The sequence below is a fragment of the Ammospiza nelsoni genome, chromosome 2, assembly GCF_027579445.1.
Source record: "Ammospiza nelsoni isolate bAmmNel1 chromosome 2, bAmmNel1.pri, whole genome shotgun sequence".
In the NCBI taxonomy this organism is placed as follows: domain Eukaryota; kingdom Metazoa; phylum Chordata; class Aves; order Passeriformes; family Passerellidae; genus Ammospiza; species Ammospiza nelsoni.
This window is the reverse complement of record NC_080634.1, coordinates 103,928,722-103,953,528: the sequence shown is the minus strand read 5'-3', so window position 1 is coordinate 103,953,528 and position 24,807 is coordinate 103,928,722. Positions and strand designations below refer to the sequence as shown.

The window sequence follows — 24,807 nt, the reverse complement described above, 5'->3', positions numbered from 1 at the left end:
CTGAATCTCAGGCAGAGAAAGGGAAGGGCTGAAGTTATCTGCCTCGCATCTGAAGTCACATGATCTCTTTCGGCCTTTCTGCTGTGTTGAGGCAATGATTTGCATTTTAGCAGATCTAGCACACTGGAAAAAAACATAAGGCTATCCAGGTTATTTGGCTATCTGATGTGACTGGCACGGTTATGAAAGCCCTTAAGGAAAGCAATACTGAATTTACCACAAGGCATTGCATCTGCACGCAAATGATATACATATAAAGTGTTCTCCAAATTGCTCAGTCATACCCAGATAATGCACAAATATGAAGCACTCAGATCTTGTGTTGGGAACTGTGTCTCTTGTTGTTCAAAGAATATGTGAATACCACAGGGACACACTGTGCTAATGCCTTCAGTTCATTTCTTCATGCATGCACATGTTCTCACTATAAACGTGTGACTGCAATTCTGTGGACTCAGTTCATGTTTTGGCTCATCTTCTCCTTGTGTGATGGCTGGGAAGGGATTGGACAAGCCGAGAACACCACAGCCTTGCTCTGCTCAGAAAGCCACGATTTGAAATCCAACCCTGACCCTGGCAGCACGTCCCACATCTCTGACCCAGATCCCGGCCACGCTGACCCCTGACTCCCAGTAACTGGACAGGGTCCCTAGGAAAGGGCAGAGCCATCATGGTGATTTGTTACTGCCCCCTGCTCACACAACAGTCCCTGAGGAATCTGCTCCACTGGCAGTGCATGGATAGCATGGGGACACGGTGATTTCAAACACATATCCTGCCAAACCACTCAAAACTAGGAGATGTCTGTAGAAGCATGATAGTGTAGTATCACCACTAGTCTTGAGCTCAGTCCTCATCAGCGTTTATGTTCATCAGGACACCATTGCCCCACTCCAAAAGCCAGGGAGGGGTTGTTTGCTGCTGTGCAGTGATGGAACAGAGCACAGCAGCCATTTCTGTGGGGTCAGGGTGGGGCCTGTGCGTCCAAAGAGGACCACAGGTTATAAAGCATGCTGTGGTGGGAGAAAGCTCCATGTGCACAGGCACAAGATGAAGACCACTGTGCCCTTGCTCTGAAGGGCAAGTGGAGCTCCACCAGGACTGGATAGAAACAAAAGATTTCTGAGAATAGAGGCAAAGTAATATCTTCATCCTTTTGCCTCTCTCTGAAGGTCTAATAATACCAGAACATGCTATTTTCAGAAATTTTTTGCCATCAGTGTGGTGACAATTCTAAAGGCATCAACCACCACTCTGAAGGACAGAGTGATCAAATCCCTTTTTGAAACAGACTTTTATTAAGGTGCAAAAGATATTTAAAATGCCAAACCAGCAAAGCAGAAGGCACTTGATTGACTGAGCTAGTCCTCTGAGGTTCTGGAGTCCCAGACACAAGCTTCCACTTTCAAAGCTGTTCCTCTCCTGTGAGAGACGAGACAGTAAATGGAAAGCATACCAAGCGCAATAATTCTGCGTGACCCAGAACAGTTTTGATGTTTGTTTTTTCTGGCAGGATGCACTTTCCCTGATCTGAGTTACAGCAGCTAATCTTTTATGTATGATCACGCTGCTCTGCCAAAATGCATGCAAGCAAAAATACATCACAACCTCTTTCCACTGTACTCCTGGGATACACATTATTTATAAACATTTACTGTACCTGATAAGTTCATCTCTATTGGCATTTACCAAGTTCTCTGCATAATGAGAGGTTTGCTCCAATTGCCAATAAATCCATCAGAAACATTTAATCCAAGATCAGTGGGAGAGGGATAACCTTAGCAGTTACGTTCTTTAGGACATGTTTTCTTTTGTTTCTCTTCTTTGTCCTCTGTCTCAGCGATCTGACATGACCAAGCAACCTGATAAAGAGTCAGTGTTGCTGGACTGAGCCACCTCTCCAGTTACTTGTGGGGATCACAATAACATGCAACTTGAGGAAACACAAATGTCCTTTCCAAATTAACCTTTCCAGTTCAAGTCCAAGGAGACAACACCATTTTCCTTTCTACAGAGGGCAAAGAGAACATACCAGTCCCATCAACAAGGTCACACATACTACTGCTCTTTTGCTCAGCAGTCATGTATCACACACACACACTTAATATGCTGAATAGACTTTTAGCATCAACAGCTGCAACAGAAAGTAGGCCAAAAACTCTGACAATGTATGATTGAGCAATCTAGCATGACAAGAAAAAACCCAGTCATGGTGCTAGTGTAGAAATCAGGGCATCCCTCTAAAAGCAGCCCTTCTGGATGTAATTGCACTTATTCTGTTTTCCAAATACTTTAGAAACATTAACCTCCTGAGCAAGTCTTCATGCAGGCATTCCACATACATAATTCAAATTCTGCTTCAGGCTTATTTCTCAGAAGCACCCACTACAAAGTGATGTAACTGATATTTCTCAAAAAGGATGAAGAAAATCACAGTTGAAGGGAGCATGCTCCTTTTAAGCTCTGACCATGGTTTCCCTCCTCTTGCCCTACCGAGCTTAAATAAGTATTTTTATATGACCCAGCAAAGTATTTTAAAGTAGCCAGGGGAAAAGTCCCTGACTGAGAAACTTGGATGCCCAGAGACAGAAAGGACAAAAACCTAATAAAAAAAATGGAGAAAATAATGTCCAGAACAAATTTAAAGTCTGACTCAGTCAGTGAGATGACAGAAATCTGTGCTCACACATTAGAAAAAGTAGGTTAATTTGTGTGAACACAAAAAGAAATGTTCCCCCACTGACAGTTCTGGGTGAGAAGGTGAATAAAAGACATCAAAACTAGCATCTTTGGCAAAAAGCACACCAAATCAGAAATGGGAAAGAAAGGAAGTGGTAGGGCCTCAAAGCTCCTGAAGACTGAGAAACTAGACCAGAACACTATGAAACCATCAGGATACCCTCTGCAAATAATGGGAACAATATTTTTTTTAAGAAAGTTTCCCAAATTATCAGATGAATGCAGATTATTCTGGGAAGCAATGACTAATGACCCAATTTGCACAACTCTACCTCCCTGACATTAGCTTCAACCTCCACTTAGAGCTTATAGAAATGATGGCTATCTATCTTCAACACTTAGGGTTTGACAGATCTTAGTAAAGCAGCATGAGGAAAAAGAAATTAGCATAAGAATTGCCTAACAAAAGCTTGATGTGCATTTTGTTGGTCTGGTGAACCAGAAGCTCCACATACAGTGCAAACCCTACATCCTGATGCCCTCAGGCCTGTCAGGCTGTCTCTTTGGTAAAGCCTTTAAATCAGGCTCTCCAGGTCAAATCAGGTTCTCCAGGTCAGGAGAGCACACAGATTTGACTCCCACACTAACAATCAGTATGTCAAAGGATTTAAAAAATATTTAAAATTGTTTTTTAAAGAATGGAATCAACCAACTAATAAATTCGACCACATACAGGGTAAGGGGTCATCAAGTCTATGGAAATAATTGTCTTCACCTCTATTTTCATCTAATGCTTATTAAACTGCTTTTAATGAAACATTTTCTACTTTGTTAGAGTAAATAAATCTGCTGCTTCAGCAAAACATTATTAATTTCAAAAGTCATGTCAACTATGCTATTTAGTCACAAATAATACCCGTTTTGCTTAGAAGCACCACACTTCTGAAAAGTCCCAAATTTACCTTTTATATTCCAAATGATAATTTCTATTTGGAACTTTTGACCTGGAAACATAGTACAGGTGCCTTAATTTGTGCTCCTACAAGCCACTCCCTTTGAGATGTGAGGCAAGGCGCAGTGTGGTGAGGACCGAGATAGTGCATGTAGTGCAAAACAGCGGGTGAAACATAACAGAGGGAAGACGGCGATTATTGTGGGGTGTGAGGGGTGACAAGAAGGTCCATGGATGGATGATGGATGGATGATGGATGGATGATGGATGGATACCCAAACACGCCCTCACGGAGGCATTTCCAGCACAGGCCCCGGGCCCGAGCGGGGCCTGGTGCGGTGGGCGAGCGTGGGGTGCCCCCTGCCGGCGGCGCGGGCTGCGGCGGGAGCCGCCCCCGGGCGGCCACACACGGGGGAAAACTCTCCGTCCTCTCCGGGGGATTGGAAAGAGCCGGGCGCCCCTGCCTCTCGCTGCCTTTTGTGTTTTAAACAGCCTCGTGTGCCGAGGAAATCAGCTACACGTCCCTCCCCCTTCAGAAGAGAGCTGGAGCGCCCCGCAGCAGGCAGCGAGGCGCTTCCCATGGCCAGTTTAGAGGAAATCCCCGCAGCCCGGCTCCCCCGGAGCAGCCGCGGTGTTGCTGCAGCTCTCCCGGAGCTCAGGCCGCCCTTCCCGCACTTGGGCCAACCTGACGTGACAATCCAGCCCAACTCAGGGTGAGCAGAGCAGCTGAGCAAATGCCAGGAGCCGCGGGATGCGCAGGAAGGCTGCCAGCCCTTCCCGAAGCGGGGCTGGTGGCAATGGCGTTGGGAGCACGCACTGAAGGCAAATATTTAGCGAACACGTTCGGTATGCGTGTGCCGAATACATGCCGGGGAAGGGAGCGCTGCCTGAAGCGTGGCCCGCACGCCCCAGGGTCGTTACCTGCTCCTGACCGCCCTGTGCGGCCGGGCAGAGCAGGGCCCGCCGCTGCCCCCAACACGCAGCGGCACTGGAGCCTTACCGGGACCTGATTCACCCCCGTCACTCTCTGTAGCTACATAGCATTAGGGTAATTTTTAGCTTCTACATTTGTTTTAAATCAACCAGCAATTAAAGAAAAAATACCAGACTTGCGTCATCAGCCAGGGAAGGTGTGCCCAGAATGTCGTCGATAGGGGCAGTACTGTGAGCCATAATGTACGTGGCGGTTCCATAGTGTAGTGGTTATCACGTCTGCTTTACACGCAGAAGGTCCTGGGTTCGAGCCCCAGTGGAACCAGCGCCCGAAAACAAGTTATTTTCTCTTGCCTCATTCTGGGCTTTTCGTAACTTCTTTTAACGCGGTGAGTTTCGGTTTAGCTGTTTCCTCCACAAGATGGGGAACCTCATAAGCAGTTAAAGAGGGCGCGGGCCGTGCGTGCGGCAGAGGAGGAGCAGCTTCCAGGGGAGCAGAGAGGCGCCTCCAGGGAAGCCCGGCCACACAGGATCCCTTCCGTAGACTGCAGCCTTGGCAGGGAACGCCCGCCTGCCAGAGGAGCCTTTCCCTGCCAGAGCGGGAGGGGAATCCCCACACCGGACCATGATCCCTCGGAGGGGCACCCGAGGAGAGCACAGGGAGCAGAGGCAGTGGGGGAAGCAGCAGCCTGTGCCTGCTCCCAAGCGGCGAGGGACAAAGGCAGTGGCGAAGTCTGCAGCCCCATGGGTCCCCAAGGGGTCTCACCGGGACTCACTGGAACCCTGGTCCTTTCATTTCTGTGTTTGGAGACGTGTTTAAGCGCTGGGGAGAGGCCGGCGGTTTTCACAGAACAGATCTAGCGAGCACAGTTAACTCCATCCTTGTTTTCCCCTGCACTGTGCATATCGTTTTTATTAACTGGGAAAGAAAGAGCCATCTCAGCTTGCCTCGGAGCAGTTTAAATTATAACATGTAGTCTCATTTTGTACGTGCAAAGCTTTAGAAAAGGGTAACCTCTGGGCATGGGTGCTGGCAGAGCATCTGTCCGTGCGTGGGAGACCTATCAAGTGCTGGGGCTAAGAACATCTCTGCAGGAGGAGAAGAGTCCCTGAGCTCCACTGACCTGGAATCAGCTCCTGAGTATCTTTGAAGGATCAGAGTGGGAGGGTGTGATTTACCTATCTTAAAGATTAAAGAGAAAAAAATTGGCTTAACTTACTTTAATCAGAGACTTATTAAGAAACTTACCTTAATCATCATCGTATGGAGAAAACTATTAACCTTTGTCAGTGCTTGTTCTCACTAAACAAACACTCTGGGGCATGGGCAAGCTGCAGTTAGAGATTGCAGACCAATGCAAGGATTGCATCCAAGCGCTGGGTTGCAAAAGCTTTTTTGTGTGGAAAGCAGCAGGCTAAAGTTGTAACATTAACGTCATACTGATGCTAAGGGCCTGTGCATCCCACAACCTGAAAGTGCAGAAGTACACAGGTCTGGCTTTCCTCTGCCTCTTTGCTTAGCAGTGTGTGCACAGCCCACAGGCGGTGAAGCCAAAGCAATGTGGTCCCCCCTCTGGGGTAAACTGTCTTCCACACACTGGCTGCTTCCAGGATGCAGGCTCAAAGCTGAGGCAGACATAGCTAGGCTTCTCCTGATGTAGGATAGGCAAGCCTTTGGTGTAGGTACATCCCATCTAATAGGGATGGTGATTCCATGGTGCCTACCTTGCCAGGACAGCCACAGCACCTCCCAATGCATACAGGGAATGGGCCTGGTGGTCAGCACTGGGTAATTATCTGCCTCATGTTTTCTTACATTTAGGAAACAGTCTTCTTTTCAGTAGATAACTTAAGCTTATGCTTCAGATTTGTAAAAGGAATGTTTTATTCTGAGAGCCATGTCTTTAGTGTGTGTAGACCACTGCAGCTCCATCCATGTGAAGGGGATTCAGCTCCTGACTCAGATTCTGAAATCTCAACAGTCCTGCCCTCTCTGCATATCAGTGTCCTGCTTCCGAGAGATGTCCGTAGTTCACACACACATACAAATGTGTGTTTTGTGTGTTCCCTTACTGTGCTAAAACAAAAGTGTGCCAGTCACACATTTTTTGCCGAGACACTGCTCATTGTGTGTGTTCAGCTTCCAGACTCATGGATCTGTGCGTGCTGCTCCGACTGAGCCGTCTGGCACTCTGCCTTGGGGAGAAACGTGACACGGCTATGTGGAGTTCCACTTCTCTCTCACACACGAGTACTTTTGCCTCCTGATTCCCCTCTGAGATCACACACACTTGCTGACAGTCAGACTAAAAGCATCTCCATGGTGCAGCGTGATCTCCGTGTTTTTTCCCAAAATCTGGCAGAGGAAAACACACCAAGATTTCTGAGGACTATGCAAACATAGCAAAATGTCTCAGGGCCAATGGGACATGGGCTAGAGCTGGAGAAGATGTATGGACAAAAGAGTGAACCTGTCCAGAAAGTTCCCATTTTACATAGCAGTGGGAATGTTACCAAACTGTCTTAATTTGGGCCATTTGTACTAGTTTCGGTTTTGTTCTGTAATCAATGCCAGACTAAGGGCAAATGTAGCCATTTCTGGTACTATGTTATGTACTGGCCATTAAACTTTTTCTGCCTTCTGTACCTGAAAATATTTCTGTGCTTGCTAGGAATTAACTACATGATTCATTTAGCAATGCTGCTGCAGTGGCAGCATGGTTTTGCTGTTTATAGTTATTAAAATGAAGGACTATCAACACCATTAGACACTGACTGTCTGAACTTCATACTGTTTATACAGAGACTTTAATTTAAATGCTCTTCTAATCTTCATGTGAAACAGTTTGGTTTTTTGAATGCTATAGACCTTTTTTTAAAACAAAAGCTGCCTTTCCTTCTGTGTGGAGGGAGCTTTACAAGTGGGCAGCCACCAGTCTTAAGAGTATCCCTTTGGACGGAATGTTCTTTGATAAGAGCTGTGCTGTTTCTGAACACGTTCCCTGAGCTACTGTGTATTTCTTACACAAAATCAAAATGTATTTCAAGGGTGGGGTTGACCATAATCCAAGCTGATTTAAAACTGCATGTGATAATAGGAAAGAATGTGGTTTGGCTTTTCTTTAAAACATGGTAGGTGATTTCTCTTTGTGTGAGTAGCTCTCCTTCTGTGTGACCTGTCCTTATGAGACCATAAGGTGAGAGGCTGAAGCTCAGATCTGGTTTTCCAAGAGATATGTGGATGAAGGTATTTAGGGATTTTTAAGCTGGGATTTTCAAACCCACGAGATTCAGACACCAACTGCTCATCAGTGCAGAGAGGGAATGGATATCTGAGTGTCTTCAGCAGCTCTGAAAATCTCTGTCTCTGTGGCAGCCCATTTTAGACTCAACAATATAAAGGATACTGTGTAGAGCCTGAAGTGACTTGCTGTACTGCATCAGATGCCCAGAGCCTGCCCTTGTACCCTCAGTGGGTCTCATATTTCTTTAATTCCTGGCTGGACCTTCTGCTGGGTCTCAATGTTGGGCCCCAGGACAGGAACAGCTTATGTACAGGAGGCCTCTGGCAAAAACTCAGGAGCAGTCCCATGCCCTTAGAAAAATGACATCCTTCCTGGAGCCTGAGATGAACTGCTTTGCCCTACATTGATTCTCCCCCAGTGTTTGGGGTGAGCTGGCCCAGGCCATGTCTGTGCCTGTGGCCATGTCTGTGCCACAGGGGTCTGTCTGTGGCAACCCTCCTCTCCATGGAGGAAGGGTAAAGTGGGAAAAGTGTTGGGCTGAGGAGGTTAAACTCCTTGAGGCTGAGCAAAGCAGTGAGATCCTTGGCAGGAGACTCCTCCCATCCATGTCACATACCCTGGTGAGTCTGGGGTGTGCTGATGCTGGAGGCGAGACTGCAATGGGATGCTGTACCTGACAACAAATGTACAGGGCATTCCAAATTCCAATTCCAAATTCCAGGATATCCAAAGGCAAGTGAAGTGAATTCTGCCCAGGAGACTGTTTTTGAAAAGCCAGCATCTTTGTTTGCATAGCATTTTTAAATTAATATAAACCAGAAGAGTAGAGACATGACGGGTTTAACTCAACTGCAACCTATGTGATCTAAGCAGTGCCTTAATCTATTCCCAGTGCATATAATCTGAGATCTCTTGCAACAAAGCAAGCTGCTTCTGAAGCAATTGCTTTCAAAAACCTCCATTAAAAATTCACTGCTAATTTCATATAATCAACAGAGATTGGAGGAACAGGTGCAAGATCCACTGGAATCACTAGCAGTCTGTTTTTATCTTGAATCAGTCATTCTAAAATCGAATCTTTGGTGTAGGCTGGTTGAAAGAATACTGTAAGTAGAAATGTTAGCAAAGAGAGGTTTACATTTTTGGTTAGAGATTTTTGCAGCCTAGCAAGTAAACAACTGAAAACCACTATTTTTGTTTGATTTACAAATTGCAGTTTTCAGCCCCATGCAATTAGGTGACTGGAAGAGCAGTAAGGCCAAGGCAGATTTCTACACACAGCTATTGCTAGGAAAGACATTGCTAGTGTAGAGGTAAATAACTGGAGTGGAAGATAATAAATACATGTATATATACAATAGACAATATATACTATACATCTTCTCTGAGCATTAGGCATCTGCATTTCTGTAGGGTGTATATGTGGTTGATACATAGGTATATCCTGGTTTATTTGGACATACATGTCTGCATGTACAATCAGATTCACACTCAGACTGTCAGTACCTCAGTACTTGTTGCCTTTTAAAAACCATTGCAGATGGCACAGCCTCTAGGATGGGGTTTGACAGTAACAGTTGTGTGGTTGGCTTGGTGGTGCTTGATAAAACCATGGGAATGGAGGGGAGTAAGGTGCTTAGGCAACGCTTAAGTTAATCTCATGCCTTCCCATCAAGCCAAGCAGTGCACTAAGGAGCTATTCACAACAGAGGAAGGAAAGATGCAGTTCAAGATGGGGAGCGTCCTGCTGTCTCTTCTTTTCTGGTACAAAGGTATGCACTTTGCCTCCTGAGAGGCCCTTTCAAATATCCCTCTTTGTATTTCTTGTTGTATTTCTTGTTTCAGCCACGCTTTCTTCTGCCAGGAGCTGTGGGGTACAGAGCAAACCATTCTCTGCATTCTCATGGAAACATAATAATTCGGGGAAAGGCAAAATGTGGAGGAGATGTGTAATTTATGTACATGAGTGAGCAGCATTCTTACAGCTCTATGAATATTCAGTAGTAAAACTCTGTTTCAAAAAAATAATTGCAGTGTAAAAAATTTGCCATATAATTTGTCAAAATATGAATTTGCAAAGAAAATTGTAGTGCAGCTGAGCCAGTGTGTAAATAATAATGCTGATTTGAAAAATGAGGTACAGTATAACATGAAAGACTGGTCCTTCATTAATCAAAACTCTTGATTAATCAAAAACTGATCATTTTCTCTAGCAGCAAGACATTGCTGATGAAGATTGCCCATTTTAAGGCCTTTTAAGGTATTTTGGCCTCAAAAAGATGTCCAAAGATACTTTTAGAACAAAAAGCAATTCATAAGTCTAGAAAATGGGAAAGGTATTTGTCAATTTTGAGGTATTCTCATATTGATTTTTCAGAAAAATAGCAACAAAAGTAGGTAAGGGGGAGCTAGAAGGAGACAGAGAATTTAGGGTGATACCTCCTTCCATTTTAATTCACCCAGCTGTGGAGAACAAGGAGATAATTTCCTGGTTCATATTTAAATTTCTGGCTTCATCAAAGCCAATGGCAAAGCTACTTTTTCCTTAAATGACGGTAAGGGCTGCTCTTGGTAAGTGGTGGGCAGTGTCTACTGACATGAATGTGTGAATCAAGTATGATCTGTCAGGGTGAGGAACAGATTAATCAGACAGCCCATGTCTCATGTGGGTGTTGAATTCCCAGTGTTTTGGTATGTCTGTTTTTTTCTCTCTTTCTGTGTTTCTGTTGAATATTTTGCTCTACCAAATTTCATGGGTAGGAAAATGAGTGCTCCTCAACTTGCCATGCCTTCATTTCATCTTGTTATGTTTGGCAGTACCCAGCTCTGCCTAATTAATAGGTCTTTCTTTTGATCTCCCAGCAAATATTTGTACGTTCTCCTCGTACCTTATCTCGCCACTCTCCTTTGTTTCACTTGGGAAGGTACTGGTGCCTGAGCTTCTAGGAAAAGTGTTTTTACACAGACTCCAGCATTTTTTTCCCTATGGGTGGCATAACTGCAATTAGTCCTTGGAATAAGTTCATATACCTTGCTCTGAATTCCAGACACAGCTTGCTTTTAACAGACACCCACACATCAGGATATTTTTGGAAAGCCTACAGTGAAAAATAACTTGCAAGATCACTTTCTAGGCATCACTCCTTTGGTATTTAATTTATTTTCTTAATTTGTGGTATTTCTTAATTTACTGATTTTCCCTGCTCCGCTGTCTAAGTGTCCTCTCATGGCTAAAAAGAGCACCCCAGGAGCCCCTCACACCCTGGCTCTCCCAGCAAAGAGGTGCCGCCGGGTCAGCGCTCGGAGCTACGTGCGCTGATGCCATGATAAGCTGCTTAGCTGATTTTCCCTGGCAGAGCAAGTGGCTTAGAGGAGCACCCGCGCCTCGCCTGGGCTTGTGTTCGCTGGGGACACAGCAGAGCAGAGCAGCAGCAGCAGCAGCATATGGTGGGTGCAGCAGGAGGCTCCTGCGGCAGCTGCAGGCGCCCGCCCCACGCTGCTCCATCCACCATCCATCCATCCACCATCCATCCACCCATCCATCCATTCATCCATCCATCCATCCATCCATCCATCCATCCATCCATCCATCCACCATCCATCCACCCATCCATCCATTCATCCATCCATCCATCCATCCATCCATCCATCCATCCATCCATTCATCCATCCATCCACCATCCATCCATCCACCATCCATCCATCCACCATCCATCCACCCATCCATCCATTCATCCATCCATCCATCCATCCATCCACCATCCATCCATCCATCCATCCATCCATCCATCCATCCATCCACCATCCATCCATCCATCCATCCATCCATCCATCCATCCACCATCCATCCATCCATCCATCCATCCATCCATCCATCCATCCATCCACCCGTGCTCCCTACACCTGCAGAACAAGCACACCTCAGCAATTCAGGAGAGGGAATTTATCTTTTTTCACAACTGGTTTTTGTATCTTTGAAAAAAAAAAAATCCAAAACCAAAACAAGAATCTTTCTTCCTCTCTCCCTCCCCCCCCAAAAAAAAAATTTAAAGGCTCAAACATGTTTTTTTGATCATTTGGATGTAAATAACATTTTTACATTTAGATGTAAATAACGTTTTTAGTAGAGCTGCCCCTTGGCGTAATCAATGCATCTTATGAAATTACTGGGCAGGCAATGTTCTGAGTAGTTCCAAGCAGGAAGGAACAAACATGTCAATAAGGCCAGAAAATGCTGAACATTTCTAAGGAACACTTTGGGGATAAAAGATAATTAATTATACATCTCTTAAGAAAAAAGAGAGGAAAGGTAGACTAAAAAAAAAAAAATTTAGCTTTTTTCAAATATTGTCACAATAAAAAAATAGTGGAAGCATTACGGGAAAATGGAAATTAATATGAATTAAATAGGTGTAATTGTGATTACTTAAATATGTTTTTATTGCCTTCAAATAAATACCTGTAAATATTAAATGAACCGCAATAAAAATAAATGAAAAGGAAAACCTAATGAAAATCATTCAGATAAAGGAAATGAAAGGGAAATTAAAATAATACAAGAGTGAAGAATCCCCGCAAAATGAAGGAGGAAAGAAATAGCCGATTTAAAGCCTGAGAAAGAAGCTTTACGCAAAGAATGAGACTTCCCCTCTGCAGGCTGATGTCCTCGTGCCCTGGGTTTGTGGCTGTGTCTGGGCCTGCCGGCGATCAGCAGGGATCAGGGCTCGGTGTGTGCGGGGTATTGGAGCCCTGCAGGGATCAGGGCTCGGTGTGTGCGGGGTATTGGAGCCTAGCAGGGATCCGGGCTCGGTGTGTGCGGGTGTTGGAGCCCAGCAGGGATCAGGGCTCGGTGTGTGCGGGCTGCCGAGCCCAGCAGGGATCAGGGCTCGGTGTGTGCGGGTGTCGATCAGGCCGAGCATTCGGCCCAGCGCGGCTCTAGGTGCCGGAGTGCCTGTGTGGGCACTGCGCTGTCTGCGCCCCGGCCAGCCTGCCTGCCGGTGTCTGTGGGTGGACACAGACGTGTGGGTGTCCCGACGGTCCCTGCCTGCCGGTGTCTGTGGGTGGACACAGACGTGTGGGTGTCCCGACGGTCCCTGCCTGCCGGTGTCTGTGGGTGGACACAGACGTGTGGGTGTCCCGACGGTCCCTGCCTGCTGGCACAGCTCCCGCGGGCCATTTAAAGCCTGTTAGAGATAAAGGCGCTGTTTGCACATCTCTCACAGGTCCCGTGGGCCTGCCCAGCGTGGCCATGGAAAAAGCCCCGGGGCGAATCAACAAAAGCAATCACAAAGCGCGTTGTGGGCAGGGGGGCTCTGCTTGCCGAGGGGACCTGGGGACCGGCCACAGCTGCAGCAGGGGCCCCACTGCCCCTGGCACAGCGGCGAGGAGCGATGGGGAGAACACCACGAATGTGGCAGCTTCCCCAAATGCTCCTTTTTATGGAGGCTGGTGCAACCTGATGTGAGTCACCTCAGCCGCCTGGCACGATTTTCAGGGCTGGGATGTAAAAATAGCCTCGGTTAATAATACAGCAAGGTACAAATGAGCACCCGATGGGCACAGAGGCGCTGCAATGCTTTTTCCAGTGTTTCGACCCTCTTATTGCTTACAGGCTGTTACCTAACTCTGCTCCTGATGCTGTCTAATGCGGTGCTCAGGGAAAGGAAGACCTTTCAGAAAGCATGATAAAGCCAGTGCCACCCATTCCAGCCATGCCTTTCATTTTTGTGACTTTTTGGGGCTATTCTGGGGCTCCAGCCTTATTTTTCTGGGGGGTTTAAGAGATTTTCCTTTCCTCTACCCTATAACCCAGAGGTGCAGAAGGGAAGCAGGTGACTATCTGTGCAAAAGGAGCCATTGTGCCCAGAAAGCACTGCTACATCATGGGGACATAGCTCTCTGCTGGGAGGAGAGCAATAATTTTACCTCTCTGAGCACTGTTAAACTGAGATGTTGCTTACAGAGATGAGACAAAATTTCAACTATTTTCCAGCTGAAGCTTCTAGGACATCTATATAATAAAGTAAATAAATAAAGAGATTTAACATTTTCCACATACTTTTCCTGTAATGATAAGTTTGTGTGAACTTATTCCAGTAAATTGAATGACTGACATTTATTCTGTGTTATATTTCTATTGTTTTATTTCTTTTTTTTTTTTTCATATTTATACTGTGCTTTCTCATGCTTGTATACCTGTCATTAATTCCTACACTAAAAGATTACTTGCTTCTCTGACTTTATGGTCAGGATAGTGAATGTGATTCCTCAGAGTTACTGTATTGAACACAGCCTTTGGCAGTGTTACTTCTGCCCACACTTATCTTCCTCCTGTCTTTCTCTTGTTTAACCGCATTCCTAATGATTACAATTTTTCTGAGAAACACAGTTACCTGTTCCTGTCATTGAAATGCCAGCAGCTGGGTTTCCTTGCTATTGATTGCCTCTTTTCCCCAGTAGCCTTAAGCTGTGGCTGCTGCTTTATCCCACTTCCACCTGAGGAAACCCCATCCTGGCACCCCAGGGCCACCTCTGCAGCCCTTTTCTCTGTGTCCCAAACCTGGACCAGTTCCTGGAGTATCATTCCCCTTCATCCTGCTCAGCAGCAGGTGCCAAGTGGAGACATCTCAGGACCTGGGCTCCAGCCCAGCCTCACCAGCACAGGTTTCCTGGCACAAAATCATGCCCTGGATCTTGTCCCAAGCCCTGGTCCCCAAATCCTGTGATGTGGGACAGCATTTGGGCATGGCAGTGCTCTGGACACACCGCACTGCAGGGTGGGATGAAGGGAGGGGAAAGGCACATCATATCTCTCTGCCTCACACAAACACAGATAATAATTTATTTCACTGAACTGATGGTTTGCTGAAGGTCCTGGGGGGCAGTAAATAGAGCTCTTTCCTTTTTAATGTTTTGGGGTTTTTGTCAGTCCTGTGCTTTTAAAACAACAGCCCCTGGCGGCTGTGCAGGCCTTATGACTCTCCCTTGAATTGCAGCAATTGGTTCTGTCTGACCTACAATCACCAATTATCTTTGTAACCTTCCTTGAAGGCAAACATGCTTGCTATAAAAGCACACTGCCCATCACATTTTTAGACTATTGGCAGCCAGCTTTCCTCTTCATTTCCTTTGTAGGACAGGGCCTGTCACAGCTGTAAACACACCAATATATCAATTACTATGTTTTGTGGCCAACTGCAGGCAAGGGCATCTTTCATTTGCCCTCCTCTCCCAAGGCCAGGGGTTGTCAGGCTGCACTGCCCAGGCAGGGCATTTGGCCATCCACTGCTATGCTCACCCCATGCCAAGCCTGCTGCTCCCCTGTACCGTGGTTGGATGGCTGAGCCCCTTTGGAGGTGAGCCCTTAGCAGTTCACCTCTCCTAGCTGAAAAAGGAAAAGCGGAACTCCTGTTTGTGGGGTTTAAATCAGCAAGTTATGCAGTGAGGAGTGGAGGAGGCTGGGACAGCCAGAGGGGCAGCACGCCAGCACCTGTGCCTTGGCACTGCCTTTGCACTGCTGTGTGTTGTGGGATCAACCCAATAAAACATTGGAAAAAGTTTTTCATTGCATTGAAAAAAGGGGCTTTTGTGCTTGAAATTCATACCCTGGCTTGATTTGCAGTGGTGTCCCCCAGCAGATGAGGCTAAAAGCCCTCAAAGCCACTCTCATAGTCCAGGAACAGGCACCCCTGACTGAGTGCAGGCACCCACAAAAGGCTGGGTCACCTGGGGAGGAGGATTTATTCTGGGTGCTTGAATTGATGCTGCCATACACTCACCCACCTGAAGTCTATTCCATTTGTGCCCGTTGTTTCACTCACAGCTGTTGAGTTTCCAGCTGCATGTGTCAATGGCATATTCAGTTTTGATCTTGGCTCTCAAAGGGAGGGACTCAGGAGGCCATTGAAGGGCTCAGTATGGTCACACAGCAATATCCTACACCATCCTGGTAACTCACATCCCCTTTCCCCACCCTAGCATGTAGTGCTTAAGAACAGCCCTCACAACACCAGTCATGGAACATAGCTTCCTTAGGATAATGGCTGGAATCTGTGATCCTGAAGAAGCCTTTTCCAACCCCTTTTCCAGGCTAAAGTTCATTAAACCACCATAAGAAAAACCAAAAATCCCACAAAAGTTTTCTCCTCAAAAACCAGTCTTCTAAAGATGAAAATCAAGTAGTTAAGCAGATGGAAGGAGCTGAGCCTGTAGCCCTGTGAGTCAGGGATTGCTGGGCAATGGGAGCACAGCAGGCTGTGATGGCTGGGCAGCCTTCCCAGATGTCAGGGTGAGGAAGCCCTTGCAGCTGGTGCTCCTGGAGCAGGGCCCCTGTCCTGCTTGGAAAGGACACCCCTCTGTGGGCCAGGGGGCAGGAGAGGCACCTGCCAGCCTGGATCTCATGCCCCAGGTACCAATGGCTCTCCTGCACTGGCATCCAACAGCACAGAGCAGGCAGGAGAGGCAGGCACTGCATTACTTTATTGGCAAATATGGCCCAGTTTTGATAAGTGATAAAATGCTGGTTTCTCTTGAATTGACAGACAGCATTAAATTAAATCACCTTCACACAGGTTTAAGTCAAACCTCTTTGCCCCATGTGGCACAGCACAGGTGTGGCTCTGGATCTGCCCCTCTGCCTTGGTGTTCTGATTGCTCAGTGGAGTCCCAGGGCTTGGCTGGGTAACATTTGTGCTGGGACAGGTGCAGTGCAGTGCTGTGTGGGGCCCCCAGCCTATGCTTTCCAAGATGTCTGGAGATGTACAAGCATGTTTTCCTCCTGAGCATGCTGGGCTCTGGGTGATCCCTGCCTCCTTCTTGGGCCCGACTGGAAGCCACAATTTTTATTGTAGACTAATATTTGCTTCTTCTGCCAGAGCAGTGCCATGGGTTAATGTGGTAAGTTCCTGATGCCAGAAATGCTACTCTGGGACACTGAAGCACAGGAGACCATCCCTGTGTTAGAGAAAGAAATTTTTAAAAATGTATAATTTTGCTTTTAAAGGTCTTTCTTTTAGACTCTTGTTACATTTAGACTGATTTTCACACCCAAGGAGCAGTTGCATTTCAGTAATAAACCAAGCTTTGTATATAGTTTATATTTCAGCTGATTATAATTGCTCTGTGTTTGTGAGTCTTTTGAGATGAAACTTGCTATAGCAATGTAGGACGTAAATTCCCAGCATTAGCTGCAGCTTCCTAGGCTCAGCAAAGTGACAGTGTATGAATGAATAAATCATAACTAGATTTCAGTGAATAATTCAGAGTCTAATTCATTTGGTGAAAAAAGTCGTCTTTTTGTATTCACAGTACTTCTGGAGATGGCAGGTTTCTCATGGCTCCTGTATGCAAGCTTTTACCTGCTCAATCACTTTTTCCTTACTAGCTTGTAGATTCCCTACATCTCTGAAAACCTGATGTTTGACATTTGATTTGTGTTGATGAGTTATCAGCACTCATGGGATTATTTTTTAAAATTATTTTATTTTCATAGCTGTTTGGGAAATACTCTACCAGTCTAAAAGCTATTAACATACTCTGCTTTGGACTTCACTGAAGTGAAGCAAGAAGAGCCTTTTCAGTAAGGAAAAAGCCTCATAAAAAAGCCATTGCTCAGTAAGAGGCAGGAGATAAAACAGGTCAGATGTTACAAAAATAGCAGTCTCTTCCTCCACAGCCACAATTACTGGTTTTCCCAGCAAAGCAAAAAAGGTAGTCTTGTCTGTAAGACAGATTATGAAGGCGTATTTACATTTCTTTTTTCTCTATCACATCCAGAGGGAATGATCTCAGACCAGCACCTTGTGAGATATCCTATCTCCTCCAAAGACATGTGGGATCTGCAGTGACACCAGGCTAGGATTTGACCCTTGAAGCTCATCAGCTTAAACATTTAAAGGGGAAAATGTGACAGGGAAAGTGTGGAGCAGAAAGACAGAAAAATGGATATAAGCAAAATTAGCTGTAAAGCAGAGGGGTCCATGTGTCTGCCTCAGGGTGATTCAGGTGTAACTGATCAGGAAGAGAAGATGCCAAAGGCATCTGAAGGAAAACCCTATGGAGGAGTAGCACAGACATGAGCACATGCAGGGCCCTGCTCCTGCCCATGTTCTCTTGCCTTCTCCTGGCAATCAGCTTGGGGAAATGTGGTAGATTCATCAGTCCTTCCTCTGTTTATTTGTCTCCATCTCAGGAGTAAATGTTGATTGTATTTCCTGATGTTTGCTTACAGCATCTTTGTTTCTGATCTCTCTCTTTCTTCTTCCCCCCACGCCCACTCCCCAGCTGTGATGGCCCTCTCCCCAGGAGAGGTAAGTCTCTCTGGATAGTTCAGCTGCCAGGTAAATGCTGGGGGTGTGACACTGCCCAGCCCTGGTGCCTTGGGGCAGAAGCAGAGTTGGCAGCTGGGCCTCCAAGTTCAGGCACATGCTCTGACCTCTGAAGCCAAGGGGATCCAGGTTGTTCTGTGCTTTGTGTTGAGCTGGCAACAGGAAAGAGTCTTAGACAAGGTGCAGCACTCCAGACAGGCACAAGCATTTGTCTAAGGTTCAGAATTCAGATTTGGCCTTGTGACACTATTGTTGATGACTGTGTAGATTTATTACTTGTTTTTTTACCTTTCCTTTAGGATGAGAGACTGGAGCTGTGGCACAGCAAGGCTTGCAAATGCGACTGCCAAGGAGGCCCCAACTCGGTGTGGTCCAGCGGGAGTAACGGCTTGGAGTGCATGCCAGGTAACACAGGGACCCTGCAGCTGTGCTTGGCGCCCTCAGCAGCTTCCCCTTGCACCTGGCACTGCAGAGCTGGCACCTTCCAATCCAGCTGGTGGAACTGAAGCACTGTGAGCTGAGGGGGCAACCCTGCACCACCAGGCAGAGGCACCCCTGTGCCTGGGCCTTGGGAGGTCACCTAGGCTGGCCCGTGCTGACCAGGGACAGCGGGCATTTGTCTTTCTCCCTCTGGAGCCCTTGGTGCTGGTGCTTCCAGAAGCTGGCTGGGGCAGCTACTGCCGTGTGTAGGATTTGCTGTAGGAAACCTTTTGTGCCATGTAGGTTCATTCTCCTGTGCTGCAGTTTAGCCTGTGAAATCTTCTAGACTCTCCAGGGATCAAGAAAAACAGTTTATTCCTTCTTTGCAGCATATTTTTAAAAGGGAAGGGAAGGGAAGGGAAGGGAAGGGAAGGGAAGGGAAGGGAAGGGAAGGGAAGGGAAGGGAAGGGAAGGGAAGGGAAGGGAAGGGAAGGGAAGGGAAGGGAAGGGAAGGGAAGGGAAGGGAAGGGAAGGGAAGGGAAGGGAAGGGAAGGGAAGGGAAGGGAAGGGAAGGGAAGGGAAGGGAAGGGAAGGGAAGGTGGCAGGTTTGGTTGATCTGTTCATGGCCAAGGAACATATGGGAGAGGAGCTGAGCTGGGTTTGTTGGCCAGGCCAGGTGTGAGGGGGTGTTTCTCACATTAGCATTATGTAGCTGAATAATGAAGGCATTTCTCTTGTTTTCCTGAATGAGGAACATTTCCTCTGTAACTTCCAGCTGTTGCTGTCCCCAGAGAGGGGCTTTGCATTCCCCTTGCACAGCCCAGCCAGTGTGGTGTGGCCTGGCATTCTCTGCTGCCCCAAGACAGTTTGCAGAGCAGCCTCTGGTATGGCCAAAGGGAGCAGCCAGCCTTGCAAACACTGCATGACTTTTCTCTGGCTTGGCAGTAACAGTGGTCAGTGGTTCAGCTGCTTTGGCTGGGCATGCACCAGGCATCTGTTTTGGCAGGTCCCTGTGCATGGCACAAACAGACTCAGCAGAAGGTGACCTGCTAATTGCATTACAGTTGTGTGGTCTGTGGATTAGTGTTGCTAAAAGTAAAGCTGGGTGGTGTTCGAGATAAGCCTGACGAGTAGTAAACACATGGGCCATCCTCTTGCACAAGGGGAGCAAGGCTTTTAACATGGTGGGAAAGCATGATGTTTCCATGCCTGGAGGAAGGTGGCACAGTGGCTATATGTTTTCATGGGGAAAAACATTTTAATGAGGTTCCAACTGAGCAAGATATGTTAATGAGCTATTGATGCATGCAATATTGACCTGGTAGAGCTTGCTAATGAGACATTGACCGCATGGCTGCAGTGCTGGGGAGTGGCAATGGGGAGGCCACAGTCATGCTGGGCTCTGGGCACCCACTGATGCTCCCCACATGTTGATTGGCTTTGGCACAGGGCACCACAGTGGTTGTTCAGGCACTGGTAAGGCAAGGAAACCTCTCACGCACAAGTGAACTGCACAGAGCTTTGCTTGCTCCTTTTTGCTGAGATCCATGCAACAGACTATGCTAAACTGGAGAATGGGGCAGAATTACTTCAGGGGACTCCAGAGGCTCCACAGGCTGCAAAATCAGAAAATGCTGCCCATGATATAGATGTTTGCCTAGGCAGTCCCTATGTGACAATTGAGTGCCTTCATTTTGTGTATCTTGATACACAATGATAACCTGATCTCATAAAAAAAAAGATCATAACAAAAAACACTGCAGCTAGGTCCAGGTAGCATGCAAGTGCTCAGCCTTACTAAAGTCTTGCCTGCCACAGCACTGTGTGGTGTCCGACCACAGAAGGTTTTAATGAGGAGAGAGTATTTCTTTCTCCAGTAGTTTTGCAGCCAGTGGTAGTCATGTTGAATTTCTCACTATTGCAGAAGACAGTTGTAGGGGCAGGATTGTTAGCCTGAAGATCTGCAGTCAAATGCTGAGATAGAAATTCCTGAGCCAGGGATGATCCCTCAGCAGGGCTGAGCATGACACCTTGCTGGCACCAGAGCACCTGCAAGTTTTCCACAAGGCAAGGCCACCTCCAGATGCAAAGTACAGATCTGAGGGTGCTTCTGGAGGGATGAACTGAGCTGGCTCAGCAATTTTGCCATGCAAGTAGACCTGTAAATCAAGACAGTCATTGGAGGGGCAGAAGGAGGTAAAGCCCAGCAAGAAAAAAAGTGCCCAGCATTAATAAAGGCAAAAAGCTGATGGCCTGGAGGTTGGATCCAGGTTGATGCAACCAGTCAGGCTCTTCTTCCACATGCTTGCAAGAGGGAGATTCAGACTGCAAAATCTGAATAAAACCTTTCCCCCAAAATGTTGCAGTCAGAACAAGTCTAGTAAGTTTGAGAGAGAAAGAAGAGTTAGAAATTAATGCAAGTGAAGGTTAGAAATGAAGATCCTATGGCCCCAGGGCAGGTTGTGGTCTAAGATGGGAGCATTCCCAGCATTCTAATGAGGGAGAAGAGAGAGCAATAAGCCCCAGGAGGTGTTCACAATATGTGTGCAAGCACACACAGAAAACAGAGCCCCTACTGTCCCTCACGTGTTTTTCCCTTGTTCTGCAGAGTGTCCCTACCACAAGCCCCTGGGCTTTGAGTCTGGTGCTGTCACCCCAGACCAGATCAGCTGCTCCAACCCCGAGCAGTACACAGGCTGGTACTCCTCCTGGACAGCCAACAAGGCCCGCCTCAATGGCCAAGGCTTTGGGTGAGCTCAGAACTGCCCCCCGAGGGGTCCTGGGGCTGTGGGGCTGGGGAGCCCTGGCCGTGTGGGGCTGGGGAGCCCTGGCCGTGTGGGGCTGTGGGGCCGGGGAGCCCTGGCCGTGTGGGGCATGAGGCTCTGCCTGGGAGGGCACGGTGGAGGACAGAGCAGGGTGCGTGTCCCCCCAGGTGTGCGTGGCTCTCCAAGTACCAGGACACTGCACAGTGGCTGCAGATCGACCTGAAGGAGGTGAAGGTGATTTCAGGGATCCTGACCCAAGGGCGCTGTGACGCTGATGAGTGGATGACCAAGTACAGTGTGCAGTACCGCACTGACGAGAACCTCAACTGGGTCTACTACAAGGACCAGACCGGGAACAACCGGGTCAGTGACCTTGGCTCTTTGGCCACGGGTGGAAGGGTGGCAAGCTTGGTGACAACAGGTCTCAGAGGAAGGTGCATCAAAAGGGGGATCCTGTGGGAGCAGGGTGCGTCTCAGTGTTCACTTTGTATCAAGGAGCAGCACAGAGAGGGGCCATTCCCCCTGAGGTGAGTGTGTGTCATGCTGACCAGTGCAAAAGGACAAAATACATTATTTGTGTTTGGTAATGATCATACTGGAGTTCAGATTAAGCTCAGAGGCATTAACTGGCATTGCAGAGGAGGCAGCAACTCCATGATAAAACCCCATGCTCAGCTGTGGCCCAGCCATGCTTTGGCACTGCACGGGGATTTCCTTTATTGCTGCGTCCAGGCAATGTGTGTCATCCTGGAGCAGAAAAACCCCTCAGACAAAATCTGCAACTAGTCAAGTCATATCCCACCAAACCATTCTCATGCTGCATTTCTTACTGGTTGACATGAAACAAAAAAATGCATTGGGAGATATTACAGAGTTGCCTCTGATGCCTGTGCAGTCCTGCTGGGCTGGTGGATGCCACAGCTGTTGCCTCCCAGTGCCCATCTATGGGAATGGCCCTGTTCTAGCATAGGAAGCTCTGCTGGCTTTGCTGAAGTTCCTGCAGCCAGGGGAGATGCTGAGCTTTCCGCAAAAACAGACAAAAAACAGGTCATGGCAGCAGATGTGACATCCAGGCCAAGGAATGGGGAAAGGGCCCTCACATACATTTTTTTGTCTATAATGGCTTGTGCAGGAGCCTGGCTCATGAACTCCAAAGAGTTGAAGTCAATCATGCTCACTCCAAGCAAGTAGTGCGATGGTACAGGAAGACAAATGAGAAAGAATGGGATGAAAATGGGGTGAGATTTTCTGGCCTAACTGTAAAAAGTGCAGGACTGATGGGGGAAAATGGCCTACTAAGAAAACTGAATCAGTGTGACAAAACTGTCCACATCTGTCTATTTTTAAATTCTTCTGTTTTTGAGGGTGGAGGTGAAGGAGCCTCCTCCTCCTCTGCTCTGCACAGGCACCCCAAAGTCACGGGGCAGGATTTCCAGCCCCCTAACCACCCACCCGTCCCTTGACAGGTTTTCTATGGCAACTCGGACCGCTCGTCCTCGGTGCAGAACCTGCTGCGGCCGCCCATCGTGGCGCGCTACATCCGCCTGATCCCGCTGGGCTGGCACGTGCGCATCGCCATCCGCATGGAGCTCCTCGAGTGCCTGGGCAAGTGCGGCTGAGCGCCGGCCAGCCGGGGGCTCCGGGGGGTCTGCCTGCCCTGCCCTGCCCTTCCCGCTCCTGTGTGTGAACACCCAGCCTGCAAGGGAAGGGCTGTCTTGAATAAAATGTAACTTAACACCCTGCCTGGTGATAGAGCTGATGGGCGTTGTGGGACACGCACTGGGGAAGGGGAAGGTTCGGGCCTGGCTTGGATCCTGTGAAATTCTGGCCCTGGGTGTTAGGCTGGCTAAGGAAATGATCAGCACAATGTGCTGTGAATACATGCAGGTGAGATCCTCAGGCAGAGCTTGGATTCTCTTTGGGATGTGTTGTTGTATGCCAGGACAGACATCTTACCCTCATCTCTGAGATGGTGCTGGGGCCTCACCTGGCCTATCCCTGCTATGAGGGCCCCCACTCTCAAATCACCTCATGTTTGCCTGTATCAGGAACTCTCTGGCTTGAGAGGCTGTGCCTGGTTTTGGGACAGACATCAGTGCCTTGAGCACCAGCTGGACAAACCCTCTCTGTATTCTCTCTGTTTTTGTGCTGCCACATCTTGGGGACCCCAGCACTTTGCTCCCTGTGGAGGTTTGGGCACAGATACTGGGACTCACTCTTCTTAACTCTTTGAACTCCATGGCCCAATCTCCACTGGATGTTTAGCACCCAAGGAATTTGGGGTGTGTGGATGATGAACCCACCTCCAGAGGTGACAGCCCAATCACCAAAGTTCATGTCCCTGCCTCAGCCCGGCCCAGCCTAGGTGGGACCTGTAGCCCCCACAGCTCCCATGAGGGAGGGTTGTGGGGAGCTCTGGAGTGACAGCTTTGGTTTGCCTTCCCACACACCTGCAGCTCAAACCTGGCAGACACCAGAGGCCTTTTCCTTGTTTTCCAACAATCTGTGCATCCATCCCAAAGACCCACAGCAAGAGAATCTGAACTGTCTCAGAGAAGAGAGGAGAGGCACGAAGACAGTGGCACTGAGGCAGCCTGTCTGCCTGTCCCGTCCTCTCCTTATCCCTATGGACAGAGAGGTGAATGCTCAGTGTGCAGGGCAGGAGTTCAGATATGACTAAAAACAAATGAGATGTGACCAAAAACATGGGAAAAGCTTTTGGATAGCTGTGCAATTAATCACATTCATTTGTGAGAGCAGATATTTCTGCCTTGTTTTATTCTGTATTTAGAGGCAAATAATAGTTCTCAGGGAAATAAGCTCTTCTGGCAAGTCTGAAAGCTGCTCCACTAACTAACAGTATGAAGTCTACAGAGATGTAAAAAAGACCAATTCCCATCTGCTGAGATGATTGCTATACACCAGCACTCCCTTGCCTCCCTCCCACCTCCTCATCCATGGGAGGGATTTTTGCCTATCCACAAATTGGTCTAGGGACACATTTTCTCACTAAGAAATCACTGTGTGGTTCCCTCAATGCTGAACAGTCAAAGCAGGCTCTGCTGAGAGGATCCACTGAGCTCGAGGCACTTCCTCAGCAGCCAAGCTGTGGGACCAGCATGGTGTAGCGCCTCCCTGGAGGCACTGCACATCCAGCAGCAGGGAGACAAGGGCTCCCCAGCAGCCAGCACAGCTCTCGTCTCGCTAACACCAACACTGAAAGCTGAAGCATTTCCAGGCCCTGGATGCAGTTACCAACATGTAACACACAGCTCTCCCTGCCCTAAAAGCAGCACAGGCAGCTCCATGTCCTGATGGATGGTAGTGGGGGAAGGAGCCTTGGTGCTGATGTTTTCCTGCATGACTGAGGAGTGGAGAGGGGGCTGCAAGGGGCAGAAGGATGAACTGGGCACAAGCTGGTGAGTATTTGTATCACCCCAAAGCTTGACTGTAGCTAGTTAAAGCCTTGTCTGTGACTGGCCTCTGAT

At 47.8% G+C, this 24,807-nt stretch overlaps 1 protein-coding gene and 1 non-coding gene across 2 annotated transcripts; both read left to right on the top strand.

The window, feature by feature from the left end:
* Positions 1-4,816: 4,816 nt before the first annotated feature.
* Positions 4,817-4,889, top strand: TRNAV-UAC (transfer RNA valine (anticodon UAC)). The gene has a single exon. It is a non-coding gene; the product is annotated as a tRNA-Val (tRNA).
* Positions 4,890-9,469: 4,580 nt separating this feature from the next.
* Positions 9,470-22,938, top strand: RS1 (retinoschisin 1). The gene is made up of 6 exons (XM_059466856.1): positions 9,470-9,581; positions 18,091-18,116; positions 18,434-18,539; positions 21,163-21,304; positions 21,487-21,682; positions 22,786-22,938. Exons 1-6 carry the CDS (start codon positions 9,470-9,472, stop codon positions 22,936-22,938), a joined length of 735 nt encoding a protein of 244 aa, XP_059322839.1.
* Positions 22,939-24,807: the final 1,869 nt, after the last annotated feature.

Bases quoted from the DNA above. Each gene is read 5' to 3' on its own strand.
- RS1 (XM_059466856.1), top strand. From the start codon at position 9,470: ATGCCTTCCCATCAAGCCAAGCAGTGCACTAAGGAGCTATTCACAACA. The intron at 9,582-18,090 runs GTATGCACTTTG...CCCACTCCCCAG, and splicing joins TCTTCTTTTCTGGTACAAAG to CTGTGATGGCCCTCTCCCCA. The intron at 18,117-18,433 runs GTAAGTCTCTCT...CCTTTCCTTTAG, and splicing joins TGGCCCTCTCCCCAGGAGAG to GATGAGAGACTGGAGCTGTG.